Source organism: Prinia subflava, chromosome 3 (genome assembly GCF_021018805.1).
Source record: "Prinia subflava isolate CZ2003 ecotype Zambia chromosome 3, Cam_Psub_1.2, whole genome shotgun sequence".
NCBI lineage: Eukaryota > Metazoa > Chordata > Aves > Passeriformes > Cisticolidae > Prinia > Prinia subflava.
The window spans coordinates 18,752,183-18,764,523 of NC_086249.1; the positions used below are offsets into that span (position 1 = coordinate 18,752,183).

The 12,341-nt window shown below is 52.2% G+C and overlaps 2 protein-coding genes across 2 annotated transcripts; both read right to left on the reverse strand.

Moving 5' to 3' along the window:
• Nucleotides 1-118: 118 nt before the first annotated feature.
• LRRC23 (leucine rich repeat containing 23) lies at nucleotides 119-6,184 on the reverse strand. Its single transcript, XM_063394190.1, has 7 exons — nucleotides 6,026-6,184; nucleotides 5,837-5,949; nucleotides 4,711-4,964; nucleotides 4,490-4,620; nucleotides 1,544-1,680; nucleotides 742-964; nucleotides 119-471 (listed from the first exon to the last, which is right to left on the reverse strand). Exons 1-7 carry the CDS (start codon nucleotides 6,131-6,133, stop codon nucleotides 433-435), a joined length of 1,005 nt encoding a protein of 334 aa, XP_063250260.1. The 5' UTR covers nucleotides 6,134-6,184; the 3' UTR covers nucleotides 119-432.
• Nucleotides 6,185-9,625: 3,441 nt separating this feature from the next.
• On the reverse strand, nucleotides 9,626-12,307 carry TPI1 (triosephosphate isomerase 1). The gene is made up of 7 exons (XM_063394191.1): nucleotides 12,096-12,307; nucleotides 11,341-11,464; nucleotides 11,180-11,264; nucleotides 10,921-11,053; nucleotides 10,726-10,811; nucleotides 10,465-10,552; nucleotides 9,626-10,194 (listed from the first exon to the last, which is right to left on the reverse strand). Exons 1-7 carry the CDS (start codon nucleotides 12,205-12,207, stop codon nucleotides 10,076-10,078), a joined length of 747 nt encoding a protein of 248 aa, XP_063250261.1. The 5' UTR covers nucleotides 12,208-12,307; the 3' UTR covers nucleotides 9,626-10,075.
• Between the last annotated feature and the right edge of the window lie 34 nt (nucleotides 12,308-12,341).

The window sequence follows — 12,341 nt, forward strand, 5'->3', positions numbered from 1 at the left end:
CAGCACGTAGGGGATGGAGAGACGGAGAGAGGCAGGCAGCAAGGGATAGACGTAGACAGATGAGGGTGAGAGAGCCAGGGAATAGGAGTGGGTGTGCAGGATAAACAATCCCAGTCACTCCAGGCTCATTAATTATTTTTATTCAAATCAGAAAATCTTGCAGGGTTTTTGGGAATCAAATTGAACCACAGAACCTGTAACACTCCCCTTTCCCCTCTCAGGCCTACTGAGAATAGAACGTAATGCAGTGACTGCAAAAACACTGCAGTGCCTCAGGGCAGCTTCCAGGACCAGGGTCGGTAGCACTCCTCTTTTCTCCAGAGGTAAAATGAGGTGAAGCTGGGACCTACAGTTCTCACTTTCCCAGCCTCACATATGGGGAAAGGCATCACTACATCTTGACAGCCTCTGGAAACAGGTGTTAAAAACGGGTCACTCATCCACTGTATCCTCAAGAGATTCTTCCACTTCCTAAAGGGAGGAGGGAGAAGTTAATGACTCCGTGCCCAATGTCTCTTCCCCTTTCTTTCACTAGCGGGGTCAGGAATGGCAGCAGGGTTGCATTGTGCCCACCACAACCAGGTTGCAAAGCCTGGCCTCTTTTTCAGACTCCCATGCTCTCGAGACTGCCCTCCCTCACCCTTCTCCTCATGTAAGATAGTGGAGGAGAGGCTTTATCAGCATGCTTGGTCCTTTCTTTCTCTTCACCTCCTTCTAATCCCCACACTGTGTTGTCCTCACCTTTTCTTTTTCCTTCCTTGTCTGACGGAGTCTCTCCGCCTCTTCCCACTCCTCTTCCTCAACCAATTCCTTGTCGAGGCGTTGCAGCTGAGACAGCCGGGACAGGACCTGCAGCCGGTAATCGGGTTCTTCAGCACACGGATTGTCCATCAGCACCAGTGCCTGCAGCATGGGGAGAACCTGCAGCTTTTCCACCTCCTGAAAGCTTTTGATCCCATTGCTCCTGAAGAAAAGGAAGCACAGAGATCAGGGGAAGGAGACCTATGCAAGTAGTGAAATCCCTTTGGAACAGTAAGTGGACAAGACAGAAAAAGCAAAACTTAGCAGCACGAGGGACCCTAGCAGCCCTTAGACCACAGATCTGTCACCTAAGATCCAGATCTGAGCTCTCCAGACTGAGGGACCAAAAGGACATCTCCTCTGGATTCCTCTGTGCTCCCACAGCCCATTGAACCGTGTGACCATATTCACCATGCCCTGCTGGAGAACTAAAGGGCATTTACAGGCAGAACACAGAACACGCGTTGAGGAACCCAACTGACTTATGGCAAGGACTGAAAAGCCTGAGGTGGGGTATGGGAATGACTGGACAGGCTGATATTTTCTAAGAAGCCGAGGAAAGGCCCTGGCTGTTACAATGCCTAGACAGCTGCTAAACACCAGTTAAGGATGGTAAATATCAACCCATCCCTACCAGGTCTTCAACTTCCAAAAAAAACCCCCAGAAAATCCTAAAGATCTAAATGGGAGTACAGTCTGGTGAAGGGATCTCTGGTCCCAACACAGAGCAGGGAGGACCCACCGTAGATTGAGGTACTGCAGGCACTTCATGCTATCAGAGAAGCCATCCAGGGCCTCAAGCTTGTTGTCACGCAGGTGCAGAGTCTCCAGCTGCTCAAACTCCTCAAGGCCTTCAAGGCTGCAAATGGTGTTCTTGGCCTGAGCACCAGGGAGGCAGGAAGAGAGAAGGACAATGGGGACATATAGGAGAGGGAACAGCAGTTATTTCTAGCCTTTAAATCTCTTTCTATCCCTCAGACTACCTAGCAATCACACAGCCTTGTCTGAAGCTCAGTCTGGTATTTCAGGGTCTTGGCCAAGTGGGTTCTCAGGATTCAGATTCAAGGACCAAAAGTTTGCTGAAAAAGTGTTTCCTGGAGCACCACTGGGTGTCTGAGACAAAACCACCCCAGGTGAATGCTCCACAGCACCCTTTGCCATCGCAGTGCCAAATCTGAGCCTTAGAGAGCAACAACACGGAGGGAAAAGCACACTTGAGCCTAAAATTAATGTGTTTAAAGGATGAATAACCAGCCCCTCTCAGTCACACAATCCATGTAGTCCAGGCACCTTCCAGTAGCTGCTTCTCTTGTGGGGTAAATCTTCGACCAAGAAGTCCCTTCTGCTTCTCTGGGGTGTGTTTTACTTCAGGAAGTTTAAAATTCCCCATTACTGAATTTTATTCACTTCACTGGGATGTGGGTTAATGAAGCAGGGAAGTATGGAAGCTCTGAATTTCAGGACTAGTTTCACAGCAGGATTTCGGCTGGAAAAGACCACTAGAGGTCTCCTGCCCCAGCGGAGGCTCCCCTCAGTGCCAGCACCTACGCTCTGCTCTGTCAGGCTGCTCACTGCCTTGTGCGGCCAAGTTTGGAGCATCCCTGGTAATTATCATCTCCCCGCCACGTTCTCCAGCCCGGAGCTGAGCAGGGCTTTCCTTGCCGATGTGGCTCAGAGCTGCAGTCGCTAAGGATGCAGAGACCTGAATGAAAAACAGGGTGAGAGGTGCTCTTGTGCTCTCTCTTCCTCATAGGTACCCAAGCAATGACGTGGGCAATACCTGAGACTGAAAAAAGGCACAGGCCAAACTGGTGGGATAGGAGAACATTTTAGGGCTGAGTCATTCAGGATACGGACATTTTGTAGAAAAGGAAGATTTTAATAGAAACTGGACAAAGGAGAATCTGGACCAGCTGGGCCAAGTAAAAGGAGCAACAGCAGGACAAAAAGAGGAAAGTTGGATACCTAGTGAAGGCCACATGAGCAGATTGAACAGTCAGGAAGGATTAGGACATTGTAGCCCAGAGAAAATTGTGAGCTGGTGTGGATGAGGAGCTCACTGATCACTGGTTTATAAAAGGAATAGTAACCTCCCATCACTCTCACTTTCTTCATCACTTAAGTGTGAATTGTTTTACCAGCTCTGGCCTTGCAAGCACTAGCAGGACAATGCAGAATGGATATTTTTCAGAGTTGTTTCATTTTTTCCCCTAAATCAAGCAACATTCTGTCTGACACACCATCACCTTCCCTTAGATACCAGTTCTTCACCCAGATGTGATGCCACTGTTTCTTATGGAAAGTTGCCATACATTGCCCATGATTTCCTCTCCCCTTCCTGCACACTCCACCTTTCTCAGGTTAGCCTTTGCCAGCACTGCTGCACCATGACCAGGAGCTAACACAGCCCTACTGTGAGCCTCAAAAATGATGCAAGTGCCACATGGCACACAGCCAGCCTGTAGTCTTCCTAGTACATACCACTTCTGACATACTAAATTTCATCTGCAGCTATGTCCTACATTAACCAAATGTGGTTCAATTCCTTAAATTGAACCCTTTGTCTTTAACCCTGTCCTTGAGGCATCAGCTGCACTTACCCAAGGCTGAAGTAACACCAAAGTCTTTACACAGAAACCAAAGCATTACTGGGGGAAATTTCCCAGCAAAATTATTTAATGAGCAGGTAGACATGGGAGACAAATTCAAGCCCCAAAGATTCTTGAGAGTCAGTTGTTCTAGTTTTAACTTTTTACCCCTTGCAATTTTCTAATTACTTATTCTTTCAATTATTTCAATTTAACTAATTGAATTTAAATAATTTCAAAATTATTTCAATTTAACTAACTACCCCTTGCAATTTTCCTGTTTCACATGGGCAGCTCAGAAACCCCTCAGTCATGCCAAGAACCCTCCCTCAGTAGAAATGCCCTCTGTGCTTCCCTGTAATAACTCATTAAGGTGTCTGGGTATGCTTTGAAATGCTGTATTGTATCTAGTGACCTCTCTACTTCATCCATTCTTGGAGCACCACCAGTCATAAAATCCCAGTTTTCCATCAGAAAATTGCAGGCAATCTCAGCAAGCAATCTCCTCAGTGTTTTCTGCCAGGGAATCTTGATGAAAAGAAGCCACATAGTTTTTCAAAGCCTTTATCATATTTAATTGCTTTTCAAGAGGGAGTGACTCAGGACATCTGTTTAGTCTTTGCAAGCTGTAGCACAGTGTGATGCATGGAGCTAAACCATACATACTCTCTTCACTTGCATCTCTAGGAGTAAATGCTTCCTTGAAGTAATTGTTTAGGATATTAAGAAACTGCTTCTCCTTAGTTTCACTGCAATATTGAATCAATTTATGTTTTGGCAGCTGTAGATGTGAATCATATAATTGGGCTGGCTTGAAACCAGTATTTGATTAGGCCCATCAGAGAGGAGAAAGAGGCATCGCCTCCCTTTGTCACCCAGAGAGCAAAGCTGCTGCTTTGCCCAGCGATCTCCAGTGGCGCCAGGGCACACGGAACACGAGCAAACTGCCCTCCTGCAGGAGGCTGTGAGGGAGGAACTGATGCACTGAACTGACTCCTCTGTGATTTGCAGTTTGTGGCCACTCCCTTGTGCTATGTAGGCTGCAGGTGCCAGGCTCTGCAGCAGCTCTGTCCCACTCCCCAGGCTGCCTAATCCCTTACCAGATAGAGCTTCTTGAGCTTGGAAACACCGAGTCCCGCTGTGGTCTTTAGCTGGTTTCCTCGCAGCTCCAGGACTTGCAGGCTGAACAACTGGTCTTGACTCAGCCCCAGCACTGTCTGGATTTTATTTTCTGAGTGCCAGAGGAAGAAGAAACAAGAAAGTTAATGCCACCTTTCCAAGAGAGTGTCCCCAAAAGAATGAAGAGAGGTGGCTGTATCACCTTTAAGGCTGAGGTTGGCTAGGAGTGGGTGAGTAATGCCCTCCAAATCCGTGATCTGGTTGCCATCAAAGCTGATGACTTGGAGGTAGGGCATCTCCTGCATGCTGGCACTGGTGAGCAGATTCTCATCCACCTTCAGCCAAAGCAGCTGGGTTAGGCTGCTCAGTGGGGCCAAATCTTTCAGCTTGTTCTTTGACAAATCCACATACCGCAGGTGAACGAAGCGTTCGAGGAGGCTGATGTCTGTCAGGCCCCTAAGGAAGGGCAAATGTGAATAAAATATCTCTCATATTTCCCCACTACCATCTTTTGGGTTGCTTTCTGCCACTACTGGAGGGAGGGCAACCTTCTCTCCTACTTCCCTGCTGTCCTAGAAAGCCTTGCTGAGAGAAGGGTCAAAAAGGCAGGTGATAGGGACAGGCCTGTAAGCAAAGACAAATGGTAAGATTAGACCTGCTTTCCTCGCAGAGGGAGTACTTATTCCCATTGAATTGTATCTGTCAGGACAGGGCACAGCCAGAGCAGAGCAAAGAGTAAGTTTTGGGGAGGGGTCTGTTAGACAATAGTGTCAACACAAAGGACTGTATGGAAGGACTTTCCTAGTGGAAAAAAATACTGGTTGAGATACCCCATGAGGCTGCTGAAAGAAACAGTCCTAATGGGCCCTTAGTTAGGCGGGTGTGCTGGGGAGGCTGAGGCTCCAGACTGTCCAAGGCTGTTGTGGCACAGTATTTACAGCTGCCTGCCTTACAGGTTAGCAATTAGGACGGCAGATGTCAATGGATATTTCCCAAAGTGCCTGTAGGCAGGTCACTCTGTGCAGGTCCCCCTAGGAGAGCACAGTCAGAGTGAGGGGCAGGCTGCCCTCAGGCTGCTGGATGTTCCCAGCGCTGTGTCTGGGGCAGCCTTGGGGGACACGCATGTTCCCAGCGCTGTGTCTGGCCGTGGTGGAGGCAGTGCCCAGGCCAGGGCTGAGGATGGACAGGCCGTGCTGAGGAATCCCGGCGGCTGGAGAGCAGGGCCTGGATACGCTCCTACCCCGCATGGCCGGTCACCAGCTTGCGGCACAGCGGCTCCACGGCCACGGAGTAAGGGGCTTCTGCCGGCTCAGGGATCGCACACTCACTTGTCTTTGGCTTCAAACTTCACGTAGGCGTGGGCCAGCCCGTCGCCGGTCTTACTGAGGAGAGAGAGGCCCTCCTTGAGGATTTCCTCCGTCAGGGGACAGGGAGCCGGCTCCTGGGAGAGAAGGAGAGAGCGCAACGCCAGCGCTGGCACAACCACAGCCAGGCGGTGCTGAGGGTCTCCCCCTTACCTCTTCTTCCTTTTCCTTCTCCTTCCCCTCATCCTCCTCATCCTCCTCCTCCTTCTCCTCCCCCTCTTCTTTTTCCTCCTCCTCCTCCTCCGGCTCCTCGTCCTCCATGCTCCCGGGGCAGGCCGCGCTCGCCGCCTCCCGCTCGCTGCGGCCCGGCCGCTGCCATGGGAACGGGGCCGGGCCCGCCGCTGCCCGCGGCCCCGCGTCCCCGGCGCTCGGGAGGCTCGGAGCGTGTCCCGCCCTCGCCCCGAGCGCTTTGCGATCCCACTCCCCCTTCCCAGCAGGGTGACATCGGCAACTGTTAGCGTATCCAGAGAACCGAAGGGATTTTTCGGTGGGAAGGCACCTCTGTGCACACCCCAGCTCAAAGCGGAGCCGGTTCAAAGTCGGGCAGGGCTGCACAGGATGGTGAGCACTCGGGCGGTGAATAGCTAATTAACTGTTAATTCACCCTCTGGTAAATGTTTAATTAACATGTTGAGCAGACTTCGCCTTGGGGTCTGCATGAAGCCTCCCCGATGCACCTGGCCCCGGGATGCCAGGAAGGGGTTTTGGGATGCACTGCTCCAGCCCAGTGCTCCAGGCTGTGGGGCTGGGAAGGGCTGAGGCTGCCCGTGCCCAGCTGATGCCAACAGCACCGGGTGTTTACCAGCTGGGAACGCTACTCAGAGCTGATGGTCATCAGTGGTTTGCAGTTAATACAAAGTCCAAGGCTCTGCTCCCTTTCCCTTCAGTGCACTTTGCTCCTTTGCAGTGCCTAGGTAATGTTATGCTAGATAAGCTGGTCCAAGCAGAGCTGCTCACACAACCATCAGCTATCATCCCTCCTGCAAAGCACCCCTGTGCCCAGGGCTGCACAGCAAGCTGCCATCTGTGTCCCCAGCCTTGTCCTACTAGACTCCCTGGTGCCAACCTCTTCTCCTGAATTCACTCACTGCTCATTATTACACAGCCACAGAATGGTTTGGATTGGAAGGAACCTCAAAAAATCAGCTGGTCTCAACTCCCCTGCCGTGGGCAGGGATGCCACCCACTAGACCAGGTTGTCGAGGGCTCCATCAAACCCAGCCTTGAACACCTCCAAGGATGGAGCAGGCACAACTCCTTTGGGCAACCTGTTCCAGTGCCTCACCACCATCAGAGTAAAGAATTCATCTGCATATGAACACTTCCTTTCCTGCCTTTGCTTCCTGCCCTAAACATCCCCTAATTACAGAAGGAAACCCAAATCTTTAAACTAGAGAAACTTTATTTATATATTATATATATCCCAAACCTAATTATACTGATAATTAAGGAGGATATGTGCTAAAAGCTGGCCTGCACAGCCACAGAGGAGTACAGGGTGATGACGGCAGGAGGGGGAGCCCAGGCAGCACCTGCCAGGCTGCTTCCAGGCCCATCCCAGGAGCTATCAGCCCACTAAAGGCTCATTTCCAGGGGCACAGGGGCACAATGGCATCTGGGAACCCAAACCAAGGACTTGGAGGAAGGAACACCCTGTCCAGCCCCACCCCAGGGGAGCCTCAGCCCCAGAGCACCTTTAGGATTGGGGGTGTAGCTGTGGCCAGGGGTGTGGGACACAGGATGGGATGCAGGGGAAGAGCATTTGGGGACAGGACTCCTTAGGGAATGACTGGGGCAGGAACCAGGGGTGACCTAGGGGACATAGAGAAACAAATCCAACATACAGGAATAAAAAGGGCCAGTCACGTGGAAATGATTTGTGATGGTTTGTCCATGGTTTGTCCTGGTCGGTGCAGCCTGTCGGGTCTTCTCATTAAACTCCTTTTGCACTTTGCCCTGGGTGAGGAACTTGTGGCCAGAGCTCCACAGGGAGTTGGCTACGGGGGGCTGGAGAGGTTGGGATTGAGGGGCAGCTGCTGGGCACTGCCTGAGCCCAGCTGCTGGAAGGAGACACACTGTACATGTGTGTAAATACTTCTGTAAATACACAGACACCCACTAGTGCACCTCCATCCTGCCCAGCTGGAGCAGGGCGTGGGATGAGGCTGCCAGTGCTGCGTGGGAGTGCTCTGTGAGGATGGATGTGTAATCTGTGTGGCCAGCCATGGCCATGTTTAAGTAGAACATATTCAGAGTCACAGAATATTCTGAGTTTAAAGGGACACTCACAAAGATCATTGAGTCCAATATGTGTGCGTGGTGCCTACTGGGAATACACGCTCAGCCTGGCTATTGTTTGGGGCTGAGGATGCAGAGCCATCGCAGCCTCTCTCAGGCTGTCACATCTGGCACAATGCATTTTTCTTCAGCAGCAACCTGTTTAAGATCCAACCACTACAGTTTGCTGTGAGGATCTGGCAGTATTTCCACTCCAGAGAACTGCAGTCCTGCCAGAAAGCAGACAAAAAGAAGAGAAACAAGATCTGGCACTCCTGCTGATATAGAAATGATTTTTCATGAGTTTATTCCTCATTAAATGAACATTTTCATGCCCCTGCATTCTCTCAAAGCAGCAAGATCAATGCCCAGCTCCCATCTGTTTTCTCCTATGTAGGTCACTCTCCTGGGCTCTTGTGCTGCGGGCAGGGTTGGGCAGGAGCAGGAGCTGACAGCAGAGCTGCAGCCCATGCAGGGATGGTGGCCCATGCCTGAGTGATTGTACCCAGTCCCTGCAGCCTCAGGACCACTGAGTGCCCCTGCTGCATCACTGCTGCGCTGTCAGTATGACACAATGGCCCCAAACTAGAGCCATGACCCAGCAGCCTCTCAGAAGCACATGGTCTGGTTGTAGAAAACCAGAGGGGGTGGTTTGTTTTTTTTCTTTGAATTATCCTCCACACGAATACAGAGCTGGGAGCTGCCACCTCCTTGCTGCTGTCAGGCTCCTCCTTCTCAGACCACCTGATATCCTAGGCAGGAGATCCCTCCCATCCAGCTGGGCAGCAGGAAGCTAGCCCAGCAGTAGCAGGGCAGGAGTCCCCACAGCATCAGGCTTTTTCCTCCTTCTCCTCAGCTTCTGCCCCTCATCCCTCAGGTGACGCTGGCACTAGCAGCTGGAACACTGCCCATAGGCTTCCAAGGATGTACCGTCTCACAAATAAGCTCCTCCTTGTGAGGCACTTCTTTATCACCACCCTCAGTACTATAAAAAAAATCAGCAGCTGGGAAGGAACATCAAGTCTTGCTTCCTTACCCACCAGCACATGGCTGAAAGCAGGCAGCAAGCACTGCCCCAACACAGGGCCTAAATAAAATCCTTCCCTGCAGAGACGGAGCTGCTCCACTCTACATTTAACAAGCAAAGTGAACTACCAGTCCTTACAGGCAAAGAGCAGGGATGAGCACATTCCTGAGCCTGCCAGGGAAGACTGGCTCACTGCTGGAACAGCCAGGTGCTCCAGCAGCTACTGGAATAGAGACACAGACACAATAGAATCACCAGAGGCCCAAAGAAGAATTTTTATATGACAGAAGCAAGATGCAGGTTGAACGTGTGCAGTGCCTACTGGGGTAATGGCAGGCTCTCGGGGAAAAGCCCACAAAACCCTCTCTGCAACCATCCACCTCCAGAAGCAGTAACTTCTCTACACTGCTTGTCCCCAAGATGCTTCCAAATAAGATCCAGGATACGCCTTTGCTTTTTCTGTTTTTCCTTTATTGTTCAGTACGGGACACAGGTGAGGTAAGACATCTCACAAGGGTCTAAACTGACAGGTTCCTTGCTGATGGAGCTGAAGGATGCAAGAGACTGTGGTTCCTTTTTCCTTCCCGCAGCACCAGCAGCCCCCTCCCCCTGCAGGGCTGCAGGGAAAGGGAGGGATACTGGCCAGGTAGGCTGTGGGCTCTTAACAGGTCAACACGAAGCTGAGCATTCTGCTCAGAGAGGAGACTGTCGAGACTCTGCCAAGACAGGCTCCTGCTAACAGGACTCCAACGTGGTGGGGGTGGTTAGCAGAACATCTAGAACAATGACTGTGGAGGGGGAAAGCCTCGAGGGAGGCCTCCGTACTGAGACGTGTGCAACGAAAGGTCCCTTCTTGCTTCCATTCCTTAACCACAAGGGACGGCTCCTCATGGGGTGCTTCAGTGTTTGGCATTGATAATATCCACAAACTCTGGCTTGAGAGAAGCTCCACCAACAAGGAAGCCATCCACATCATGCTGAGAGGCCAGCTCCTTGCAGTTGCTGCCAGTGACAGAACCTAAGGAGGGAGCAGTGTCTTAAGGTCAGATGTGCCAGCTCCAGGAAAATGGGGCCAGGGCAAAGGCAGGACTGGAACGGTACCAGCCACTTCTTGCAGACAGCAAGACTGTCTCCCATTTATCCAAGAAAGCTACCCAAACAAGCCAGAAGTGATTCTTTATGCCCCGAAAGTCAAGACTTTCCTTGCGAGGGAGAGAATGATGCACAGCTGCAGTAACAGGTAGAGCAACTAAGCACTTCCTGCCCTGGAAAGTCACTTCAGACTCACCTCCATAGATAATCCTAGTTGACTGAGCAACAGCATCAGACACGTGGCTTTTCAGCCACCCCCGCAGCTTCTCATGAACTTCCTGAGCCTGCAAGACAAGAGTCACACTGAGGCCTGAGCCATTCTGTACACAGCTCCCTTCCAAAGATGAGGGAACAGTTAGAGATTCTCTAAGTCACTAAGAATCTCCAGGAGATTCTCGGTAAAAATCTTCAGGAAGGGTCAGTTGGTCATTTAATCAGCCATCTCTGCCACTCATACCTGTTGGGGAGTTGCAGTTTTACCAGTTCCAATAGCCCAAACTGGCTCATAGGCAAGAACCACTTTACTCCAGTCCTTCACATTATCTAGAGAGGAGGGAGAAGATAGAGGTGAGCACAATACCCCCATACTGGGAAGAGCAGAGCTGGAAAACTGCTAAAAGATCCTAAACTAACCCCTTCTTTTTCCTCTTACCAGCAATAGCCTTGGTCTGTTCAAAAACCACCTTCTCTGTTATGCCAGCTTCTCTCTCATCCAGCTTCTCTCCAATGCAAGCAATGACTCCAAGGCCCTCAGCCAGAGCATGAGCCACCTTCTGCCCAATCAACTAGGAACGGAAAAGAAACAAGGCAGCCAATAAAACAGGTAGGAGATCTGGTTTGATTGCTCACTTTTGCAGTCTTAGCAGATCCATCTGAGCTGGGCCATGTCTCCATTCTATGAGGCCACTCACCTCATCAGACTCTCCAAAAACATGCCTTCGCTCTGAGTGGCCTAGGATCACCCATGCAGCTCCAATATCCTTGATCATTGCTGGGCTGAGGAGAAAGGAGATGACTCACTGGAGGAAATTTATGTCCCAGAGGCACCCTGACTTTAGTCTCTGGGGCTCACCTGATTTCTCCTGTGAAAGCACCCTTTGGTACCTTGTAACAGTTCTGTGCTGCCACTGCAATCTTTGCATCGAGCTTCTGCCGGGCAAAGTCAAGGTAGATGGCGGGGGCTCCACAAACCACCTCTGCAAGGCGAAGCACATGTAACTCTTGTGACATGTGAAAGGCAGAAACCGTACCCAGCCACTGATCCCAAATCCCAGCCCCAAGAGGTCATCCCTCTCTCCTAGGCATGCACAGCCTGCCCCTCCTCACTGACATTTGGGGAGCCCTCTGCCCTGCTATCCAATGACTCAACAGCACGGAGGAAAGCCCTTTCCAGGGCGCTGGACAGGCGATACCAGGCCGACGGCCAGGTCACAGGGGTCTCTTCGAAAGTGCCCAGATAAAGGACAGGGTGAGAATCCCACCCTGCAGCCCGGGCCTGGCCGAACCGGGGAGAGCCGCACCGGGTTGCACCTGGGGCTGTAACCGGGCACGGCAGCGGGCAGGGGTAGCACAGCCCGGCTGCAGCGCCGGGGGGAGGCGCGGGGCGACCGGGACCGCCCGTTCCCGCGGGCTCTCCGGGGATCGGCCGCACGTGCCCGCGGGAACCCGGATCCGGTTTCGCGGGTATATTTAGGGCCGCCACCGCGGGGTTATATTTAGGCCCCCGCCGCCCTCTGACATTTGCCGCTCCCCCGCCCGGGCCCGGGCCCGGTCCCCGGCTCCGCAGGGCCGTGTGGGACGTGCGCTACGTGCGGGCCGCGCCCTCACCGGTGTCGGCGGAGAGCTTGGCGCCATTCAGCGTGTGGATGAGCTCGCCCAGGCTCTTCTTGTCGCCGTTCATCTTCCAGTTGCCCCCCACGAAGAACTTCCTGGACGCCATGGCGGGAACGAGCGGGAGCGGCGCCGGCACCGGAGGAGACGCGAAGGTCAGCGGCGGCAGCGCGCGCGCGGAGACCGGCGCCCCTTTTATAGCCCGGCGGCGGCCGAGGCCACGCCCCCCGCGTGCCCCGCCCC

Excerpts from the sequence above, each read along its gene's own strand:
- TPI1 (XM_063394191.1), bottom strand. The coding sequence starts at position 12,207 with ATGGCGTCCAGGAAGTTCTTCGTGGGGGGCAACTGGAAGATGAACGGC. Across the intron at positions 11,054-11,179 it reads TTTTTGGAGAGTCTGATGAG|TTGATTGGGCAGAAGGTGGC; the intron begins GTGAGTGGCCTC and ends TTCCGTTCCTAG. Across the intron at positions 10,553-10,725 it reads AAACTGCAACTCCCCAACAG|GCTCAGGAAGTTCATGAGAA; the intron begins GTATGAGTGGCA and ends CTTGTCTTGCAG.
- LRRC23 (XM_063394190.1), bottom strand. The coding sequence starts at position 6,133 with ATGGAGGACGAGGAGCCGGAGGAGGAGGAGGAGGAAAAAGAAGAGGGG. Across the intron at positions 5,950-6,025 it reads AGAAGGAAAAGGAAGAAGAG|GAGCCGGCTCCCTGTCCCCT; the intron begins GTAAGGGGGAGA and ends CTTCTCTCCCAG. Across the intron at positions 4,621-4,710 it reads AGCCAACCTCAGCCTTAAAG|AAAATAAAATCCAGACAGTG; the intron begins GTGATACAGCCA and ends TCTGGCACTCAG.